The 24,787-nt window shown below is 31.9% G+C and overlaps 1 protein-coding gene and 1 long non-coding RNA gene across 2 annotated transcripts; one reads left to right on the top strand and one right to left on the bottom strand.

The window, feature by feature from the left end:
- Positions 1-1,200: 1,200 nt before the first annotated feature.
- LOC148280071 (uncharacterized) lies at positions 1,201-17,639 on the top strand. The gene is made up of 2 exons (XR_015822710.1): positions 1,201-1,818; positions 15,874-17,639. It is a non-coding gene; the product is annotated as an uncharacterized LOC148280071 (long non-coding RNA).
- Positions 4,462-21,729, bottom strand: LOC148280072 (UPAR/Ly6 domain-containing protein crok-like). Its single transcript, XM_088228965.1, has 2 exons — positions 20,351-21,729; positions 4,462-18,164 (listed from the first exon to the last, which is right to left on the bottom strand). The coding sequence occupies exons 1-2, from the start codon at positions 20,532-20,534 to the stop codon at positions 17,929-17,931; spliced, it is 420 nt and encodes a 139-aa protein (XP_088085091.1). The 5' UTR covers positions 20,535-21,729; the 3' UTR covers positions 4,462-17,928.
- Between the last annotated feature and the right edge of the window lie 3,058 nt (positions 21,730-24,787).

Consider the following 24,787-nt stretch of genomic DNA (forward strand, 5'->3'; position numbering starts at 1 on the left):
GACAAGGTGAAAAATACTCTTCAAAATGTGAAAATATACTCTAAAAATGCCACATTCGCAAAAAATATTATATTTACTTCGAACAAAACAAGAGCGGCAAAACGAAAACAAAACACTATCGCATTTGTAAATTTCAGAATAGCATCGAATGCACCTGAAGAAATTACTAAATTATGACGCATAAGTACCTACTAGGAATTTATTTTTAAATAACTTACACGGCTGTTTGAAACCGGAATTATTTATTCCGCATTTTTTTACCGGGAAAACTGATAATGTTAACATTACCGTAAAAGGATATGCGGTAAATATAGTTTTGCGCAAAATCTTTGATAAGTTTTAAAAGAAACGCCCTACCCAAATAAAATACCATTTCGTCTCACAAAATAATTCGCAGCGTACAAAATTCGATGACAGAATCGCTGAGAAATGCGCCTGTTCTCGATTAAAATAAGAATAAATATAATCACATACGGTTTCTTCGGGAATTACACGATATAAACATAGGTAGGTATGACTGTTTTTGACATTTGTTTAAAGTTTTAAAATGTACTGACCTGCTGGGCGACAGGCTCCAAGATACTCTCGATAATCTTTGTGTGAAACACAGGCATTTTAACTGAAACTACACGAAAACATCAATAACTAAAAACGAAAATAAAGAAATAACGATCGGTCGTTACATCCGTCACGGACACAACCTATATCAGAAACTGACACAGAGAACTAGTGTTACCATGTTGAAGAAAACGCGTTACAGATAAATATTGCTACAAGAAAAAAAAATCTTCCAATGTTGGAAATTATTATTATCACAATATACGTTTTGCATATTAAAATAATACTATAGTAGGGCCAATTTAATAGGTCACATTTGACATTTGTCGGTTTTAGCTTCATAGTGAGGTAACCTGCTTAAAAAACATCGATTCAAGTGAATGAATCGATTCGGACTTCAAACATAATATAGGTAAATTGAATTCTGTTACTATGAAAAAGTACTTAAAGGTACTGTAATTTTATTTTAAAAATCACAAGTCGAATCCTGTCCCATTATTATTTTCTATAGTAAATTTAAGGAACAAAATAAGATAAGTACATAATTAAACAAAATTATCAACATTCGATTTTTCTGGGTAACATCCCTAGTATTTAAAAAGAAAAAGGGTTCACTGATGCAACATTGCAACGACGTTTAGAACAGAAAAAGTTTATTAAGTTTAGAATGGTTTATAAGTGAAAGTAAATCGTAAAATTACCTTCTTTTGTCATTATTATAATAAATATGTAATCGTAATTGAAACAAGTTAAGCAATTGTGCAGTTCTAAATCTAAAAAAGTAACCAATATTTTATTTCCGCCCTTACAAGGTTATGTTGTTGAATTTTGATGAAGTGTCAAATGTGACCTATTAAATTGGCCCTACTGTATATTACGTAGCGTTTCCAACATTCGGAGTTCGAAAATATATTGAAAAATCTTTTTAAAATGTTATAATTTTGATGTGAGTGACAAAAATATTTTCAAAAAAGGTGTTACAAAAATGACTGTTATAATATCTGTTCAGAATGTAAATCTATACTAGTGAAATAAAGAACATTATTTTATCACATTCGGATGATGGTACATGTATTTAGCAGCACGCAATTGATTTCCTTTGGGTTTTTCAAAATTAAAATTAATTTAAAATTTATATATTCCAAAGTGTTATTTGTAGATGCTTCATCATCAATAATACCCTTATCTGCAATTGATGGTGCATAGGGCAATGATTTGGTACACCACGTGCAACGCATCTCGATCCTTTGTTTAATAACGGTAAGCTGAATTTTCTGACGTTTTAGATACCTTTCAAGGAACAATAAAATATAACGGTTAAAAACGTAATTATAAACTAACATTTAATGTATATTTCTATTTCGCTGACAGAACTTTATTCTTCATCTGGCCATATGTAGATGCAAAACAAGGAGCAACGAGTTGCAACACTTATGTGAATATTGTTTTATTTCTAAGTATTTTTACTAACTCTTACGGATTACGTGGCTAAACATTTTTATTTTCCAATTATTATTTTTACTAACTTCTTTGGAAAGGTTTTTTTAGTTTTTTGTTCAGTTTGTTCTGGAAGTTTATTGTATAATTTCAGTGTGTTAATCTTGACTGTCTTCGTTTCTTTGTTGTCTCTGTTGTATGTAAGCAATATTATTGTTCTGATATTTTAGTATTGTGTCCGTGTCTATTACATTTTTTTTTAATGTTCTAGTTCTTTGTTTAAAATTACATCAGTAGTGGATTTTTTAATCAATTTCAATTGTTGTAGTTGAAAAGGTTCGGTTACTTTTAATTGTTTAGTTTTTTATACAGTTCTTTAGTTGGTGTTAAATAATGAAGGCTATACATTATTACACATAAAATATTTTGCTGTCATTTTAGTATGTGTATGTTATTTTGGTTTCCTTTGGTTATTTACATATACAAGTATAAAAAACTTTTTAAAAAAAAATTTCATACATTAAATTTTTGGAACATAGCTGATTCGATTGTAAAACTATCATACAAAAGATCGTACTGTTTCTTTAATAAGAATTTATGTTCAGCAGCCGTTTAGTGTCATTAAGTTGAAATTACATTCCTTATTGATAAAAATATTTTATTTGTTTGATTATTTTAGTTAAATTATTAATTTGATCTTAAAATGGTGCTTTTTAAGTTATCCCCAATAATAATCCTTAACTGTAATCTTTTTTCAAAAAATAATATTTTTCTATACTGGCAGCACAGATATCAGATTTTACATTTGACAATTTTGACATTGATTTGACACTTGATTTTTGACAGTTCGATTCAAATTGGCTACCGTAAGGAAACTGTTATAAAAATGCAAATGTTTTATTTATGATTTATCATATGCCGAGCTATGGTTTAGTATGGCGAAATCTAGCTTCGACGCATCAGAGATCTCGACAAATCGGACGAAGTTCGGGTACATCTCAGAGGCATATTTGAAGCTCAAACTTATTTGACCCATTGCCTTCTTTATAGACGAAAAATTACTCATTGCCCCCCTGTATGTGGGAAGTGTGAAGTCAACTCGAATATAACTCAGTAATTATAGTCACCGTATAACAGGATCCATATTAAGGACATTGAATGAGTTCAGCATAAATTTTTGCGTTTTATCAATTTTGAACTAAATATACCGATTAAATGTGTAAATTACACATACTCAAATGATTATTTGAATATACAAACATTAGAAAACATACGAAAATTAAATGACATGCTTTTTTTATTAAAAATAATATCATTAATGTTCGATTGTTGTCAACTCATAAATTTTATTGGTGCCTTGTCGAGTTACCCAATGTAATACTCTGTTCTACTGCGGTCCATCATCGACCAATTACAGCGAAAATTCACCAGTAGTACGGATGCATGTACTTGCGAACCAATATTCTTATAACATCAATGTCTTTAACGTGAGAGCCTTGTAAATTTTAAAAATCAATGTATATGTTCCATATCAAATAGAACTTAATATTTTATTTATATTGTATTATAATATTATGTACGTAGCTGCTTTAAAACTTTAAACTGTATTTATTTACGTAACATATGTTTGCATTTTATTTGTTTATCTAAATTTTGATTTTTAACATCTTATACAAATTTTTCTCTCTTTTACAGCTTCTTTATATTTTTCCATACCAACTATATTTCTGAACACTTTTTTTTTTCTTTTATACAACTTATGTATGTAAAAGCCTTATGGCCGTGAAAAATAATTTTTGATCTTGCGGTGCTTTATCAAGTTCTCCCGACGTTAGCAATCACTACAGCGAAAGCATTTCTCTCTTCATCTCTGTCTACCCAGGATATTTTTTTAATCTTTCTGTTGCACCTCATTTCAAAGGCTTCAATGTTTTTTGAAGTGGCTAGGGTGAGCGTCCATGTTCCGACACCATAAAAAAGCACTGAGTCAATCACTTCACTTCGCCTCTGATGCTTGGCTTTTGCCCAAATCTACCCTCCCGATCCGGCTTCCTACTCGACTTCACTCCGCTTCTTTTGAGACCTTCGTTTCCCCCTGGACTTTGATTTTGGTCTACTCTCCCTTCGGAGAGATTTTCCTGGCATTTGCATGGCATGGCAATTGAACTCTCTAACTGTAACTGGGTTGCCTAGACTCCTCTGGCTTACAACCAGTGGACGGGGTGATGTGCCAGAGGTAACAACGGAACCAAAACAAGACGAAGGTAGTGCGTCAGCTAAAAGAGTTATATCAGTTTTTTTTTAAGACACTACTACATAGTTTTGGAAAGTACAGATCTTTCCGTTTTAAGCTATTTATTTTAAAACTACATCTCTTAATGGAAAGATCTGTGCTTGTCCTAAACTACAAACTAATAATGCTCCAAAATAAATTCATTTGGTTTTAATAGTTCAATGAATACAACATTTTTATTTAAAAGCCATTTATTTAACAGTGAATTTCCGACATATTTGTACTAAGATTATGACTACATGAAATGGCGTGTAGTAGCACTAAGCTCTGGATTGCCTTAGTATCCTAGATTATTAGCAAACATATCATTTATTTCTTGTACAGGTTCGATTGTAGTTTTTGAAAAGTAACATTTGAAAAATATACTAGCAGATGATTATAACAAGTTTAACATTGATATACCAATATCTCAACGATAGATTAAGTTACTCTACTGACATTTCTTGGTGGAACTGCATTTTTTATTATAATATAAGAAAAATATTTAGTTTTGTCAGCTTTTATTTATAAAATTTTCACCGCTGACCAGGTAGCTAATACTACGGTGTGACAATCATATTTTAATGTTTGATCTTGTGGGAGTAATAGTTGAAAAGGTGGGAGGGGCAAAAAGGAGGAGTATGAAATTACTATTACAATGGAATATTATAATTGAGGGTATTATTTGCAAACACGGCTCGTTCCAATATACTTGTATTGGAACGAGCCTTCATTGCAAATAATACCCTCAATTAGCTATATTGAAAGGTTATTTCATTATTGGGACATTATTTTTCAAAGCTTTCCTTATGTTTTTGTTTATCATTTCATGTACGATTTTAACTCGTGTTTAATTAGTTTCCTGAGAAGATGAGTAATTTTTGAAACCGGTAGACATAGAAAAGTCGGCAAGTGGTTATATGAGTATACAATTAACTAACATTTAATCAAATGTTTTACCAGACTTAATGCTTTTGATATTAATAATAAATAGTTTAATTTAAACCATAGAGAGAATGCGCCAGTGTGTTGTGACACTGGTTGAATTTAGATAAAAATTAGCCAGTCAAATATATTATATTCTTGAATATCAAGGTGTCAATTTTTATCAAAACTTAACCAGGCAGGGTCAAAATATATGACATTGAACAAACACCCCGACTTCACCTAGTTTATTCCCATAATCAACAAATTCACAATTGGCAACCTCAGCTTTCACTTGTGTCTAAACATAAAAATTTATTTTGTCTCTCACTAGTCTGATGATATCGGTCACATTCCTGTGTTACGCCAATAAGCTGTATCTTAAAAAAGCTAGCTTTGAAATAAACGACTTTAATTTTAAATAGGACTAATTAAAAATTTGATGAGAAGTGAGGTTGACCCTTCATTCAAAACATAAATTATAAAATTCACAAAAACTTGTTCTGGCGGAACATTTAAAAAAAATGTTTTTTGTCAATTTCTTGGAAAGTAACAACAACAAAAAAATTAAAGTAAGTTCATATGATATAACACAATGAATGGAATTGATTTAGTGTTAAGCCAAAATTGTACCTATAAATACAGCGTATTGCCATAATACGGGCGGGCGCATGGGTGAAAATTTTACAAATACTTTATAAAAAACTAAATAAAGTATTTTTATTTTTGTAGACATCTTATTGACGTACACCACTGATAAAAAAAATCTTTAGGGAATACGGAAATTGAAGCATATACTGGACCTTTCTTTCGCTGGTTTGTTTAATAACCAATAGATGTCACCTTAGAGAAATTAATAATGTGAGATCATGTCAACTTCCGAAAACTTTGGAGATGTGGAAATCACAAACAGTAGACAGAATAGTGAATGTTACACAACGTGTAAAGCGATCTCTAAACTAGTCAATGTTTAGACTACCACAGTTGAAATCTTACCACCATACTTATGTCATGTATAAAAATCATTTAAATTTTTTGTTCAAACTTCATGTTAAAAATTATGCTAGATTGAAGAGCAAACACAATTGTTATCAGTGGATACCAAATTGTATCTTTTTCACAGCTTATTGTGGACATTAATTTATCCGTACGACAGATTGGTAACATATTTCTGACTCGATACAATATCTAAGAAAATAGTTTATAAAATAATTAAATTCTTACTATTGCTTTGCCCGAAGCTCTTATTTCTAATAAACCTAAAAGTATTTAATTTCTAAGGAATGGACAGAATGACAATATTGTTTTGCAATAACAACATCAAAAACATTTAAAGGCGAAACCAAATATTACCACATGGCGTTAATAATTATATGAACACAATTATAATATTAATAAGTAAATTGTACAACACGCAGATGCTCAGTTTTAACATTTAAAAGCATATTACATCGAAAAACACATAGATACGCAATTCCCTAATTCAATTGAACACATTTTTTTGTGAAAAACAAATGTAATTTTAATTTAAATCCAGATGTGACATCAAATATTTTTTTCTTATAATAACTCACTTAAAATATGCAATTTACTTTGTGTTATTGATTGGGACACTTTTATAATATTGATTTTCAAAAAAAAAACTTAAATGAAGGAACTGTCGTTATTTCTTATTTAACAATCGTCGCTGTGATTATCGTTAAATGTCGTCATATCTCTGACTAAGTGTAGGCGATAAACGACGATTGTCAAAAATCGAGCATACTTCATACGAGCTTATGACATTTGACGATCATCAAAATCGAGTATAGTTATACCTCTATGGTTACAACTTGACAATCATCAAATGCCGAATATGTCTGTAGGCACCTTAAGATGTTCTACTAAACTTTAGCATAATTTAAGTAATTTGCACTCTTGCCGCATAATTTCTTTGAATTTTGCAAATTTGATTTAAAAATAATATGTTTAAATAAAATATTTATTACATTTAACTCTTTTGTTTAAATAAAGACAAACGTGAAACATAAACAGTACTAAATAAATCATTTTCAAATTAAAATACTATTTTTTGTGTACATCACTTCATAAATAAATAGCTAAATATATTTTTATTCTCTTAAAAGTATTTATTAAGAAATATAAAATTAACACACACAAACACAGTATCACAAATGTGAAATACAGTCATATCTTTAACTTACAACTACGCACTCAAATCTCATAAATTGATTAATTTAAAATAACATTTTATGCATGTCTTTAAGTTTTGCCTAGAATTGTCAATCAATATGTACACAGAGAGTTAATGATGATGTATCGCTTAAATAAGTGTATTTCAGAGTAAAATGAATAAATTTTTATATTGGTGTGTGTTCTCAACAATTTTTATTTGTTTATTTGAAGAGAAAACATTCAGCTTTACAATAATATCAATAACACATTACTTATAAAACAAAATCAATAGCAGTTTGGAATAATAGGGTATCTTTATGTATTTTTTAATAAGGAAAACAATTGTATCGATAATTCGAGAAACCCCATGAGTCAGTCAGTCTTAACTTTTCATAAATTACAAACAAAATGGTTTGTTAAAAAATTCTAAAGGAAATGATTATATTTAACTCAAATATTGAAAAATGAATTATATATAATATATTTAATTTATTGTACCTCGTGTATCAGAGATTATTTTAATTAATTGAATTAAATGATTTTTTGTGATTAATAAACTTATTGACGTTAAATATAAATTTAAATTCTTCTTCTACGCAGTTTCAATCTTGGGGATTGGTTTGCAGCAAAGTTTTGCATCTCGTCCTTCATTGGTTTCTATTTTCTGCAGCCCTCTTCAACTCGGTATATGAGACGCAGTTTAAATCCTCGCACACTTGCTCCAAATACTCCCGTCGGGGGCCCCCTCTGTGATTTGTCCCCTCAGCCATTCCCTCTATGATGTCATGCAGGAGACCACGGCGCATAATGTGGCCGATCCATTGGGCTCGCCTCTCTGAGATGGTTTTGAGTAGGTTCCTCCCTTTTACAATTCTGCCGAGAACCTCGTCATTAGTGATGTGGTCTCTCTAGGAAATTCCTAATATTTTTCTGTAGCACCACATCTCAAAGGCCTCTAGTCTTTTTTATCTTTTTCGGTAAGGCCTCTCAACCGTACATCAATATGCTCCATACATATGTCTTGGCAAGTTCCTTGTGGAGTTTTAAGTTTATATTATTTGGCTAAAAAATCTTAGATTTTTTGTCAAATGCAAGCCTCGCTTAAATTTAAATTATAAAATCAAAATAAAAGACGACATAATAAAGTGATTATTCTTTAAGTAGCTAATAGTGTGTTTTATTATTATAAATCTTTATTTTTCGATTAAACATTGGTTTCTTAATGGAATGGAGTGCATTACAAGTCAAAGTCACATCCGCCAAAAACCTGACTTACGAGATTTCTCGAATAACCGATTCAATTATGATGGTAATGGAATTATTATTTTTTATATGCGACGTTGGATACATTTTCTGCAATGGTTTGAAATGCGCATATTCATTTAAAATTACTTGAAAAATGTTTTGTGCCCTATAGGACAAACGGCGCGTATTACATTACCGCGCTATACTTGTATGCAGTGTTTGTAGGAAGCGCACTCGGCACGCATGATGTGTGATGCCAAAATGATGGTGAGCCGTTATGTATGTGCTCATTTTTAAACCAGAAAATTATGAATATAATATATATTTTCAACATTATTTCCGATTTGTAAAAATATGGCACCAAAATATATAATATAATAAAACAAAATAACAACAACAAATACGGAAAGAACTTCACTAACAATCAGCTGTAAAAATTTGTAACTACAAACCTTGATTAACTTACATCAATCTGTTTTAAGTTTTTGGAAGATATTATTTGGAGCAATAAGCCTGCCAATCTACATAGATATATTATATTCTATAAAGTTGAATAAACAAATGCATAAAAACATCAAAATGCACGACTCAATGATTTGCAAAATAACTATGCTTGTTTCGAACTAAAATATTTAAATAACCTTCCTCTAGAACCAGAGCCGGACCTACATTAGGTTCAGTTGGCACAAGGAACCAGACACTTGCTAACAAGGGAGGGAAGAATAATATGCTCTTATTGTTTATAAACTTGTATATTCTCGTCCTTTTTCAGTAAATGACGGGGTGCTAGATCCCGTTAGACCCGGCCCTGACTAGAACTTTAAAAAATACATAACTAACTAAAAAATAAACTCTTCAAACATTATTTGTCCTCGAACATAATTAATTAAAAATTCTAAATGTGAATATTACATGTTATTCCAATTTTTTATTATTATGACGTTATACATATTATCATAACAATATATTCAAACTGTACCTAATTAAAAATATGTATAATAGCGATCTTTTTTGCGGGTCAATATTAAATGACACCTACGGTCAACGACATAATTTTAGTATCATTATGTTATGAATCGCATTTACTGCGCTTTTGGTCAGATATATACCATTTTTGACTTGTCTTTATTTTAAAGTTTCTATTCAAACAGCTTGTGAACTATTGAATGACATTTCTAAAATGATTTTACAAACAATAACGCATTACATATATTCCTAAATCATACGGGATTAATTCTATTAATATCATTTAGGTTTCTGGGTGTTAACAATTCTTATCTAATAAATTTTTAAAGATTAGATGTTTTTATCAACTACATATTGAATCAAATTGATTTCTTGAATAACTATTTCTACCTAACCTAACCACTATAAAATTCTATAAGAATATTATGATACAACTGTGTGAACAGATGTTTATATTTACCATTACGTAAACAGAACAATAATATTACATTACAACGAAAAAATCAGTTTAAGCGAGTTTTATATCAAACGGCAGAAGCAAGAAGTTACTCTTTATTAGATATGTTTGTATCAAACGTTAAACAACCATTTCTTTTTCAGGAAAAAAAAAGTATCTCCTAGATATCTCAGAAAATATCTAGGGACATTTCAAAATGTCGAGTGGCGCCATATGTTATTTGGCTGTTAGTAAATCGACGTTGCGCCTTGGAAACTGGCCACGTGAATTCATTTTATTCAATGCGTGTTTTATGCCAAAAATGTTAAAAATATTTTTAACCACAATTAAAATGATAACGTACCAATTTTCATAAACAAAGTCAATGTTCCTCAATATTTATATTTAAAACTGGAAACTCTCGGTTTCACAACGCTGCAGGAACGGCGAGAAAGGAGTGACCTGATAGAGACATACAAGATACTCAACATTCACTATAGCTGCTCAAATTTGGATCCCATGTTCAAGCTTAAACAAGATGCTCGTCTTTGAGGCCACAGTCATAGGCTGGTGAAAACGAGATTCAATCTAAATCCACGGAAGCATTTCCTGAGCAATAGGGTTGATGGTTGGAACCAGCTGCCACAAGAGCTGATCTCAATGTGTAGTCTCAATGGATTAAAAATGGACTAAATTTGTTTGGGAAAACTTAAAGTGCGCCAACAACTAACTTTGGTTTAAATAGATTTAAGCATATCAGCTTTAAGGTAAAAAATTAATAATAAAATGTTTTTCCTGAACATTCTTATGAAAAACACATTTCTAAGGCGCAATGACGATATATGGTATCAGAGTATAAATATTGCACTTATCATTTGAGATAACACCGATGCATACTAAAATATCAAAAACAAATCTTGCATTACAGAAATACATGTGTCAAGAAGAGTTATAAAAAATTATATGATGGTGCAGGCTCTCGGCAATTTCTAATTTTATCTTCGCTTATGTTTAAAAGCCACAAAACTATATTTGAAATGTTACAATTTATTACAATAACTAATAGATTATCTGTAAGATTGTATAGATGACAACTAACTAAATGAGGCAACTTGGTCACTAAACTGACAAATCAACCGGTGCTAAAATAGAAAAACATAGAACTGTCAGATTTGAGTTGTTCACTGGCAAATTATGCCTTTTTCAGCCATCTTGGTTTCATCAAAGAAAAATTATTAGCATCTCACATATTGTTACAGGGGAGTGATTGGATTCACTACTGATTTATTAGCTCAGTTCTTTAAAGACCTTGGTTTGGAAGGGCAAGATGTAAATTAATAATATGACTTCACAAGCTTGTGAAGCACTGACCTTTTATACAACAGTTAAATACATCCAGAAATATTATTCTCGAGTATTTATGTAAGAACCAGCGCTCAAACAGGATTATCTTAATTATTTTATATTACTAAAGATAGTGCACACAGAAATATATATTTTATATTCTATTCCTTATTAGTAATATTACAAATACAGCAGTTTTCAAACACATAGGCAACATTTGCAAATAATCTTACATAGATAAAACACATAAATATTTATACATATCACATTTCTAGAAGGCAGCACACCATTTATGTCACACTTACACTGACTTAAATGTAATAAAATACATACATATTATATTAATTATCATTTTTAGCAATATGTCTGGTGCAGTGATGATTCAAAGTAAAAATTATATGTTTTAGGGACGAGCGAGTGTTGAATCATTGCATATTTTAAACAAATCTAAAGTAAATGTTTGGAGATAGTTCTCATAATAATATATCTTATGTGTCATATTGCTTACATAATAGTAGTAAAGAAGAGCTATTTTGGCAGAATTACCTTACTGTAGTTCTACTGTAATTAGTTCTTAAAGAATATTCTAATGCAAGTATTTTTTATTCTAAATATAATGTATGCACATGCTTAGAAAGTATTTAAATTTAAATCAAACAAATTAATAAAATCTAGATTGGATTTTTCTATTTTATTTTTGTCATGTATATTTACATAATAAATCACAGTTCTCTCAATAGATGTAACATTATGCTGATTTGTTTTTTGTAGACAACATTTTTTAAATTCCAGAATTTTCTTTACAAACTAACGAAAATTCTGAATCATTATTATATTTAGTTTGAAATAACTTTAGGAAATCAAAACTCTGATTCAAAATATACAGAGGTTTTCAGGGCCTGCGGCGAAACTTTAAAGGAACATTTTTCATTATTTACTTTTGAAAATATCCTAAAAAAAATTGTAAAATTGCATTTTTTAATTTAAAAAAAAGAGATTAAAAACGTATTTAACCGACGAAGTTATAAGCAACGGATGCGGACTAGGGAAGCGGCTGGGTAGGGGAGGGGTAGGGGTAAGTGGAAGGGATGCTAGTCCGAGACATTAAGGATTGTTTCCATTTTCAAATGAAAAAAAAATAATTTTTTTTTTAAATAATTTGGATTTTTAGTAAACTTACTATGAGGAATGTTCTTTTGAAATTTCGCAACCTGGCCCTGTAACACCGTGTATACAGAAGACGTATTTAACAAATAATCACCGAATAATTTATTTGAATTATAAAAAGTTTTGATAACTGATTCTTATAATACTGTTTATAACCATGGTCTAATACATGAACACATTTAATAATGGCAAATATATTCAAACATACATTTGTGTAAATGTTGAACAATAATAGAATTTTAAAACATATAGTACAATGCATGTATATTATAAACAGCATTCTGCTAAACAAACAAGATTTTAAACACCTCCAAATACTTAAATTAACCAAAAATAACAATTTTCAACTACATTTGAAAATAAATTTAACAGTTCATTTTGTTTCTTGCGAAGTATATTTCTCTAAATTAAGTACTGTTTCCCAACTGACATTTTTACTTATTATAATAGAGATACATAAATCATTTACATTCCACTCAACATTTAAAGAGTAAAAAGAACAACTAAAGTCATTATTTATTTACAATTTTGGATTATTTTCTGTTAACAAATGTGTTGAAAACTATTTTAACGATAATTTTGAAAGAATTTGGCAACATTTTAAAAATCCTGTGCCCTAAAAACATTAATTATCTTTGTCTGAAAGCATAACAGATTAAAATTTATTTAGTTAAATGTATTAAATCGGGTTGTGGTCCCTTGGCTAGTGTCTCAGACTCACGGCTCAAAGGTCCGTAGTTCGAATCCCACTCTACCCCAACTTGATTGCCTTTTTCTAATAGTGAGTTATTTACAGCTCGTTGAAAATGGCCCTCAAAATTAAATATTTGGGTGAATCATAATAACGCAAATATTTGTTTTTTTATTAATAAATAAAAAAACATATGAGTTATAGCGTTAGCTTTAGTTTATTATAGGATGGTAAAAATAATCAAGATATTAGTAAAAATTGGACGGTTTAAGGAATTTTAAATGGACAGAAAATTTACGTAAAAAAATATTGCAAAGCGCGTGCATATCATTGAATATAAAACATTAAGTATTACAAAATATCATTTATGATCAGAGATCTGTTGTGATTAATTTTATAGAACAAATGAGGAAGTTTAGGAATACCTAAAAATTGATTATTTTTCTTGGACATATACGAACGTTTATATTGTATGACAAAGCAAGGCCGTAGCCAGGGGTACACCAGGGACCCTCTTAAATTTTGTGCCTGCCCTGGCCGCTAGCCAGAACTTGATCCTTAGCAAAATGGCTATCTACATATTATTATTTTAATAACTTTTTGTTCTGATTCTTGATAAAAATATATGAATATATAAAATCAAATACGTAAATGTATGTGCATTGCATTTTATTCAATTTACTTACTCAAAGCATGCACCTAATTACCACGGTAATAAAACCAATTGATCAGAGTTAATATTAAAAATCATACCAGTTAATGCAAGCATTAATTGTTCTCAAGGACACAAGCTTATCACATTATTTTTATTGAAATCATATTACTAAAGTGATTTTGTGATTCATTACAAAACAAATAATTGAGGTATATAGACAAAAAAATGTATTATCAAAAATTTAAATGTGGTTGTGAATCGACAAATAAATTTGTAAGTCAGGACTAGAAAAACACAAGTAACAGGCAACTTAGTTATATTGCTAATGAATATGCGCCGTTTGATCTCTAGAACTCTTGATAGTAAATTATTCTTACCTTGTAAACTCAGAAAAATAAATCTCATGTAACTAATTTTCATCGAGTATCATTTAATAATCATGACTCATGTTGTATTATTTAATTAAATCAAGGTACTATAAACAGTAAAAAAATTATTTATTTTAAAATTCCAAATGAATTTTCATACAAGAAAACCTTTCCACCATTTTGCCGTCATAAGCAAAAAGGCAGTTTTTTGTCAAAAATCACTAAATGAGTTAAATGTAAGGTTCTACAAGAAATGTGCAACCATTACAGCAAAGAGCAGTTAAAAAAATGTATTAGTACAAAAAATGATGTAATGTTTTTTAAGTTTTTTAAGCAATAACAGAATATCTAAAAATCCATAAGCAAAACTCAGTAATGACACACACAGGTTTTATGCTTTAGAAACTATTAGCATACTGTGTTTTTACTTATGATTATTTAGTGTTTTTAAATTCGGCCTCATGGTGTAGTTGTCAGCAAATTCGTCTGGCATACAAGAGGTCTCGGATTTGATTCCCAGCAAGATTGATGTGAAATACTTATTTAAAACATTGTTTTAACACTTGGATATTAATTTCATAGTCCCTGGACTGGCACCTGAAACATAAGACTGATCATCTTTCCTTCATGTAACAAAAATGATCAAGATACACTGCGATTGCTATACCAATGCAATACCCTATGCACCATTAAGTGCGTAAAGGGAATGAATGAATGCATTTATTAAATTGGCATAAAGTTGATAAATACTAAAAAGTGACATATCTCAAAATATGACTTGCAAATAACTGGCTTTTTGTTTATGACAGTAGTATTGTTCTTTTTCAGTAAACTTACTACGTGGAACGTATCGCGTATCGACCTTGTTAAATGAGGTTCCGGAGTAGTGTATTTAAAGAATCAAACTGCTTCTCCAAATACGAGCATCTTACTCTAATAGAGAGGTAGAAATATCAAGTGTTTTGTGTAAATTTTGTAGGATATAATATATAAAACAATTTTGTGAAACTTTTTTGATTAAATAAAAAATTTCAAAACATTAAAATGTTAATTTTTCTATTCCGTCTTCTACGTATCTGTGGACATCTTTAATTCTATATACCTCAATTACATTGTTTGGTCTTAATTAATGTTCAAAATGAGCATGGTGATGATGATGGCATGGATGGAAGTGTGTTTACTTAATACATATGGCTTTGTAATGTAAAATTGCTAGAAAAAGTGACTTGATATGTTGTTACCGTTATTTGAAAACACATCAGTTGTTTAGAATCCTACGTGTACTATATTCCAACTGAGAAAATCATGTTTTTTGGTATTGCTACCTTTAACACATTCACTGCCAGCCTAAAATATTGAAATCTTTACAAAAATCGATCATGTTTTACTATCATATTGGCTCGGAGATCAAATAACACAAAATGCAAAGCAAGGCAAAAGAATATGTATATATTTCTGTGGAAAAACGTAAAAATTATGATTAAAAACTGCTTCCCTATTCTAACTGCCTCAATGGGCAGAGTTGGCAGTGAACCTGTTAAATCTTCCTGTGAAATGAATAAATGTGTTTGAACTGTTTTATAAACTCAATTTGACTGCCTGTTATGAAAATGATTTTATATTATATCATTGCAGCTTGCTCACCACAATACACACCGCACTCCGAATTCGAGGATCTAAATTTCCTTGGTGGTGCCCACATACAAGGAAGGATTACTCGTTGCAGAATGAAAAATGCTGCCTGAAAGAGCTCTCTATAATCTTCCTCAGCGTCTATGTACAGGAAGAAGATATTCCAAAAGTATGTATTACTAATTTTTACCTAAGGCTTCACTCGTGGGGTATTAGAGAGAAATTAGTTCATTAATTCGTTTTTGTAGAATTTTCCCAATGCGATAATATACCTTTTCACGACAAAAAGTAGCCTGTTTTGATTGCTGGTCTTCCAACTATCGTTATGTAAAAAAACAAAGATCCGTTATTCTATGGCGACGTAGCTTCGTTATTCTGTTTTTATATCAATTCATTTTTCCACTAAGAATTTTCCCAAAAAAGTGATATTTTTTTCTGGATGATAAGTAGCCTATAAATAGATACTAAGTGGAGATGTATATTAACGTATATTAAGTTGTGTATATTCCCGTACCTTTTCAGTAAATAATGGGGCGCTAGATTCCATTAGATCCGACACTGCATAGAGTTGGCTGATATTTTATTATTTATTTATTTATACATACGCCTAATGAGCATTTTTAAGAAAATATTTATGCACAGAAAATTATTATAAAGGAAAGTAGAAAGACACAGTGGTATATAGTAGACTTGGTGGGAGCGGAGCGGGAGAGATGTGTTTATAATTTAATTAGATTCAGTGATCGTTTGAAAGAAGACAACTTGTTATCAAAGAAATCAAGACTGGTATGTTTGTTGGCAGACCTAAGAATTCTGGGTATAGGGAAATGAAACCCCTAGTTAGTTCTATGGTTATCGGTATGAAAGAGTAAGTTTTGTCTGAGGTTTCTAGTTGGTATATTTAATTTTATTGAGCTCAGTAGTTCAGGCGCATCAAAGAGTGAGTTGAGAATTTTAAATACGACTCGGTCGGATTTGCTGTCAGAATATGTTAATATATTATGTATTCTAATTATGATTTGTTGAATACTGTTTAGATTAAAATAATCTAAATGCAAAACCTTCTCAGTTGGAATATAGAAACTCAATGTGTAAATGAGATACAAAACATGAAACAGTTCAAAAATAATTGAGTACTAGGATATGACCAAAAGTGACGTATCTTTTGATATGCTTAAAATGTATTGCCGATAACAGTAATTGCTTAATCCTTTCCAAAATATACTTTATACCTTAAAGTTTAAACACCTAAAAAAGCAACAGAAAACAATTCACCACATTGACGTCCATAGCGTTAGTAAAATCGAATTTAAAATAGATGAAAATGATGATGAAATAGGAAGTAAAAATAATTGAGAAATATCTGGTAACTTGAACGCAAACGGCACAAACAAAACTGTTCAATATCGTACTCCCGTCGGAACTCGATGGTACACTACTTAATCAATTATCATTCTTTTAATGTGTTTTGTTGCTGATGCTTTCATCATATCGACGGGAAAAAAGGCTACAAGACTGATGTGCCACACCCTCTAACGTCCCTGTACCCACATATGTGGACTTCTGGTTTTCTCAATTTTTGTATTAGACACTTAATCTTTTTACCTATTATATCATTTCTAAATTCCTCAATTATTTTTATATGGATTTTGAAATAAGACAAAATAACATTATATGGATTTTGGGATAAAACAAAATAACTACTATAGTTCTAAATAAAACCAACAACTCCCTACAATCATTAATTAGTAATATTCTTCTCTTGTTCCGTTGATAAGAAATACCATTTTTTTATATTATGGATTTAGATGTTATTTGAAAACTTTATTTATGTAAGATGAAGAAAATAAAATGAGAAAATCATGTATTCATGACTAACTGGGAATGGCCTCCAAATTGAAATATTCGGTTAAATCATAAGAGCTCAAGTGTCTATCACGAGACGAGTATGTTTTATTTTAAAAGTAAAAATTACTTCTTAGCGGAACCAGAGAAGGATCAATATTAGATTAATCACAAAAGTAAACATGACGGGTATTTCTATCAATTTTGAATAATTCATAATACGACAGTCGCTGTTTGCCTCCCCGCTATTATTGTCGCTAGTGTTGTCAGTAGGAAGAAGGTGATTCCAGGAGGCAAAAGGGATTTCCCCGAGTTGCAGAGGTCTCCGGTACACGAGCAGTAGAATGTGAAGACGTCGTGTGTTCCAGATCGTCGGACGCAGGCCTTGTCGTCTCTTTCCTCATCTCGCAAGTAACCGCATCCTCGGACGACGCGAATCTTCCCGTAAACTGGAATGGTAAACAAGTTTCTGTAAGGTTACATTAGAAAAATTGAAAACACAGATTGCGTTACAAATCCAGTTTTCTTGGGTTTTTATAAAGCCTGACGTTGGAAGTGGCAATCTTGGCTGCATTGACCTTGCAGAATTGTCAATAATAAAAGAATGGATGAAAAGGCTCAAGGAAGCAACTCTCAAAAACGCTGTTTCTATTTTGCTGACATTTCACTAAGTTTTACCAAGAGAAAAATAAGAAGCATAACTTAACAGCTTTGGAATGATCGCTATTTAACAGAACCCACCGATTTCAGGAAACTGCAGTGTGCATGAGCTATCTGCACAGATTTAAGATATCTGAGATCAACGTCTGCCCATGCGATGATGTTAATCTCCAAGATGTCTCCTATCTGTTGATGCATTACCCCTTTTTAGTTTACAGAGAATGCAACTGAAGTTTAAATGAGGTTTTACATGCAGTAATTAATCATAAGGAATGATCTAAAGAGGTAACATTATACATTATGGATATAGTAAAGGCTATAAAAGGTATCAATGATAGCAGGACACCAAACGCCAAACACTCTTCATGTAGATCTGAAAGGTCTGACGAGTTTTCTGTGGTTTTCCTTATCACTAGAGCAAATGCAGAGAAGCTCCTAAAACAGGCAACAGATGAAACATCCCACCTGATCCTTACATATTATAAACGATATGAAGTTTTCAAAAGAGAAATGTGAATTTACAAAAATTAGCGTATATTATCAAAATGTTTGCGGTTTGAACACCAAACTTCAAAAATTTATCTTAAACGTATCCACTCAAGGTGCTGACTTTATTATACTACGCGAAACATGGCTTAAAGATGAAGTGTCTTTTTCTAACTAGGTTTGGTAAATTACAATTTATTTCGATGCAACCGTGCTAGAGGAGGAAGAGTCACGATTTGTGTAAAAAAAAGTTTAACTGTTTTATTCTTTAAAAAATTCAAAATTTCATCCGAACAACTATACTTATGCATGCGGGTGGGTACAAAAATATATATTTGGAGTTGTATACTTTCCACTACCGTCTTCCATTGAAATATTTAAATCCCATAGTGCGCTGCTCGAAGAAATTTTGGCTGAAAATTTTGACACCGTAATTATTTGTGGAGATTATAATTTACCCAAAACTGTTTTTACTAATGACGACAACGGAGTTATGTCTATAGGCCCTTTATCAGCGCAAGCGGCTACAATTGTCGACCTACCTAAAATAAACCTTGTACATTATAAGCAAGGTATGAATATACTGCGGATGCCTGCTGAGAGCCTTAACTACGCTTGCCTACTTTACAAGGCATCAGATTCTCGACATCATGGACTCCCACTGCTGACTGTTCATCGACAGTTTGTGTCAGAACTACGGGATGTGAACCTGATTTGGGAGAACGCACAGGAGCTGGCAGCCGATAGAGATGCATGGAGGCTCTTTGTGGACACCACATGCTCCAACTAGAGAGCGGACATGGATTAAAAAAATAATAATAATGCCACTCCCATATTACTTATTGGAGAATACATTTGGACACACTCAAAACATTGTTAAATTGGGATCTCTTTTTAAATATATTTAAGCTTGTAAGTAAACTGATAAAAGAGTACTTGCAAAGGTTTGCTTTCTACCAACTTATAAAGCTCAGCCGAAATCAAGTGAGGGTTATCACTAGAGCCCGCCCAGGGCACTGCAGATTGAACAAACACCTTGCTAGAATGAACCTTCCCGAAACTTCTAGATGTAGGTTCTGCAGTGCAGATGGGGAAACACCTATACACATTCTATGTGAATGTGATGCTTTACATCATAAAAGGAGCCTCATCCTCGGGGGACCACTGGTTTAACCTGAGGATATTAAGGAGCTCGCCCCCTACCAAATAGCCCGATACTTTACGGATCTGCACTTGGAGGGGAGATTTAGCAAAATGAACACTCTCGGCTTCCAGACAGTAGCCAGGCTCTTTATGGACCTGGGCTTGGAGGGCGAGAACTATTCATGGGGACCCGTCACAATAGATCTTCACAGGTTGCAGTGACGTCAGGAGCTTGAATAGCACTTACCCCCCCTCTAAGAATAAGAATAACTCTCATATTAAAAATAGGAATCAAGGGGGTCATGCTCGCGGTTACAGGTAGCATGTAATTAGGGACTATTGTTACCTTTCTGTATATTCTTTCTGCATAACACTGGCTCCACATTAGGCATGTGGTCCAGGGGCGTCTTCATGGAGCAGTTGATCTTCCCTAAGGAGTAGGGATCGAAGGGGTCACCACACCGTGGATCATACTCGCTATTACACTGATAGCAGACTATGGACTCCCCTGAAAATACAAAATACGTCATCAATTTAGAAATGTTCCTCAGTGAGAAAATTCAGTGCTGCGGGTTTTTTTTTCAACGTATTTAACAGGTCAGAAGACCCAATAAGGAAATATCACATACTACGAATACCGATAAAAATATAGGAAATGGATTTAGAATAATAATTTGTGTGTTCAAAATCATAACTTTAAAAAATATGACATTAAAAACGCGGCATGTTTGGTATTGACAGTTGTGACATCAAGATTCGTGACGATGTTCTATAAAAATTTGAATGGTTTGGAACAAAGTTGAAAATAAACATGAATTGTGACGTATTAGGGGCGTGGTCAATGCTATTATCGTTTTTGCGGGAATTCAAAATTCCAAATTTAAAAATATGTTTTATGCTACTAATAAGTAGCAAAAAATTATTTTTTACTGGACAGTATTTCATAGACCGTTTTTACTTTCAAAATGTTAAGTGTTAATAATAAAAAGTAATATTTCCCTGTGAATTACAGCACAGAACACCCAGGCTCGTGAAAAATAATATTTGAATATAAAAATCATGTAAGTATATATTATGTAACATCTTATCCCTAATTAAACTAAAACAATTTTATCATATTTTATGTAACTCAATTATAACTTATGCCATAATAGGATGGGGAGGCACTTATAAATCAATATTAAAACCTCTCGAATCTGATCAAAAATCTATTATTAAAATATTTTTTTAAAGCCATTCATGTACCCCAGCGTCAAGTTGTTCGAGGAAGTTGTTCGATGCGTCAAGTTGTTCGAGGAAGTTGTTCGATCTAGAATAATTATGTTTGTGAAAGCAAATTATTCTACCAAATCCCAAAACATGTTTACTTCCGGTACTATTTTTTTCTCAATTTAGGAGAGAAATTAGTGAATTAAAGTATGTTTACTGTTGATAATGACAGTTGATTACGGGCAATATGTCAGGGCCGCACTAGGCATTTGTATAGCGTTTATGTTTTTATCGAGTAAAGGTCGATTTAAATTTTACTCGAAAATAACAATGTTAACCTTGAAATCGCATCTAAAATGACGTTTCCAAATTTCAGGCCGCTACGACTCGCCGTTTCGGAGATGTGACGGACAAACAAACAAACTCAACACAGGACTTCTGTTCCATGGAGTTGGGATTTCTCTCAATAAATGTAACATACGTATATTGTGAATAAAATGAACAAATAAATAAAAAAATAAACACACACATGTATTTTCAGTTTGATAAAATAAATATAGGCGAATTATAGAAAAATAAATTGGAATAACCCTGCAATAATAAATACACAGCTACATATTTAAAAGTATTTACAATGCAAATTAATATCCAATTGGCAATTCTCGACCTGAGTACGGCCCATTGTTTTGCTGCGAACTGTAGCTAACTTAATACCCAATAGTCATATAATGGTTTTCCTACGTTTGGGCTCCTCTCTAGGTTACGCATTATTACTCTGAGTTCTCATCCCATACGCCATTCGCGTGTCATCATAAGTATCCCGATTGAAACTACGAGCCATTATGTATGCTGACCTTAATTCTTGATGGAATGGCGAGGCCAATTATACATTGTACCTAATCGTCCACAATTATTAACATGCGTCTGTTTCATTTACTTGTGACGTCCGTAAAATACTCTGAACTTGTACACAATAAGCTGACATTAATAAAACAGTGCATCGTTTCTCGTTGCACGTTTAATATTTGATTTTATTTGCCCGTTTGTGCAATTTTATTTGTAAATGCCATTCGGCAATTTATTCCAACCAACCGATTAAATAAAAGGTGTTATTTATTTTTTAGTTTCTATTCGTATGCGATTTTTAAAAAATTCAAACAGCGCACTAAATTCGGCGAACGTGCATTTGCGGTCGCAGGCCCTACGGCATGGAATGCTCTCCCAGCAGAAATCCGAAACTGTGAGAGTGAAGTGATGTTTCGGAAGAAACTTAAAACCCACTTGTTCTCTAAATCATTTGAATAAATTCTTAGCATGTGGTAACAAAGTAAATTATTTTTCTTAAATTAAAAAAATAAAATTTGATTTATATCTTTATATAATCACCTTGTAAAGCGCCCTTGAGGTATTATATTATGAAAATGGCGCTATATAAGTTATCCATAATTATTATTATTACGCTTATTCACAGATACTACACAATGCGTTTGTGTAAGTTTTGCGAACGCGCGAGCTTTGAATAATCGACCAGTAAGTGTTTTGTATTTTGTGTTTAAGATTACATATTTTTTTTTTGTTAAAGACTTGAGCGGTTTAATAAATTATATCAATTCCCCAAAGTCCGTAGATAGTTCATTTGATTTTGTCTCCTAGTAATAAGATCGATATTATGTTTGGCACTGTACCAAGAAAAGCTTCTCTCAAAGTCATGTGATGCATTTATTGCATATCTACCTCTGCGCTGTTAGAAAACTCTTTTTGGGTAAGTATTGTGATTTGTAAATCCTAACCTACGTCTTATACATTCAAAAAGGACAATAGCAGGACCCCGATCAAAATCAGAAGTCGTTATATAAGAAGAGTTATCTTCCGTTGTCTATAACGTATAACGTTTCGGATTCGAATCCCGGAGAGAACAAAAAAATACATGTGGTTTTTCTCAAGGCTGGGTGTTCAGCACTCTAATTGGGCCCCCTGGGCCTCAATTATGAACGCTATCTTTATTTGTACATATCGAGACGGTATACTTAACTTCTGTACTATCTGTATCTTACCTCGGTATGTTCTACCTACTTGTCATATCGACATCATATGATCGAAACGAACCAATGAATGACCGCGAAAATTAGTCCGCGTTCCTTACCTACTTCATTAACGTTTAAAATAGTGTTCATTTCTATTTTAAATAGGCTTCTGTGACTCCAATAAATCCCAGTTCAATTAAAAAACGCTCGCTTGAATATGATTATTAAAAGACTTTTGACACTTGCCAAGACGATATGATTGACGATCGTCTGTATTTATCTACCGAGCGACTGCAAAGCCGGCTCATTTAACCTCTCGATACGTACACTCTGAAAGATAGTAAAACAGACGGAAAAAATATAACAAATATTTTTTTTTTAGTGGCAACTTTCTTACACCTAGATTATCTTATATGTTAATAGGGCAGAATCTAGCGACATTATTTTTCGCATCTAATCACTTGTTTCGGAAACTGACAGTTATGTCAGTATTTAATTCGACTTCAAAGTTTACTTATTCCTCTCTTATATTTTGAAAAGGCTTTTAAAAAAAAGGTACCAAACTTAAAACGATTAAAAATTTAAGTAAATCGTACTTAAAGGAAAAATTGCTCGGTGGAATAAATTTTTTGTCACTTTAGTCACTTTTTGTCACACACACACGTAGATAAACGTATCGAGGGGGTCTAGATCGTCGGTATAAAATGATGTACTTACATCAAAACTTGATGGTGGGGGTATACCTTTGTAATCGGTCGGGAGAATTTTATCTTCAACTTATTTCAGTGCGTAGATATGTGTACCGTGACGTACGCTTCCCCTTGTTTCATATCAATGTACCTATCCAAACTTTGAAGGGGGGGGGGGGGGTCGGTAGTGTATCTTCGTAATCACTGGAGAGAATTTATCTTTAACTATACCGTCAAGATGAAGATATGACGTATTTATCTTCCCTTCATATTCGAGGCCCGGCCAGTCATAATTTTTTTAAATAATAATAAAAATAAAAGAAAACAATTAATAAATAATAAATAAAATGTATGTATTCTATTGAAAAGTGTTCTTTTTCCATTTTGACGAGGTGGGTTTGCTTGATCTTCACTCCTTCATATTCGTTCAGCGCGCAACGGCCGGATTGACAGCCCTTAAAATCTTCCCCTAACACATTATTTTCTTTAAAATGTTAATCGGCATATCCACACAATAATATGCTTATAGAAATGTCAAAGGGACGATAAAAAATCGGCGTTGAAATCGCATTGACGTCATAATGCGTCATAAAGTTTCCGTATAAAAAAAATTATATGTTATACACATTTTCGTACATAAATATCGATGTTAGTTTATTCACAGGGCCCTGTGCCGCGATTATGAACGCTATCTTCATCTGTACATATCGAGACGGTACTATTAACATCTGTACTATGTCTATCTACCTTGGTATGCTCCATCGACTTGTCATCTCGACGTCATATGATCGAATCCAACCAACGAATGACCCCGAAAATTTAGTCCGCGTTCCTAAACTTAGTCTGCGCTGTTGCACAGCA

The sequence above is a fragment of the Micrasema longulum genome, unplaced genomic scaffold, assembly GCF_059751315.1.
Source record: "Micrasema longulum isolate JH-2025_06_02 unplaced genomic scaffold, ASM5975131v1 h1tg000618l, whole genome shotgun sequence".
Taxonomy (NCBI): domain Eukaryota; kingdom Metazoa; phylum Arthropoda; class Insecta; order Trichoptera; family Brachycentridae; genus Micrasema; species Micrasema longulum.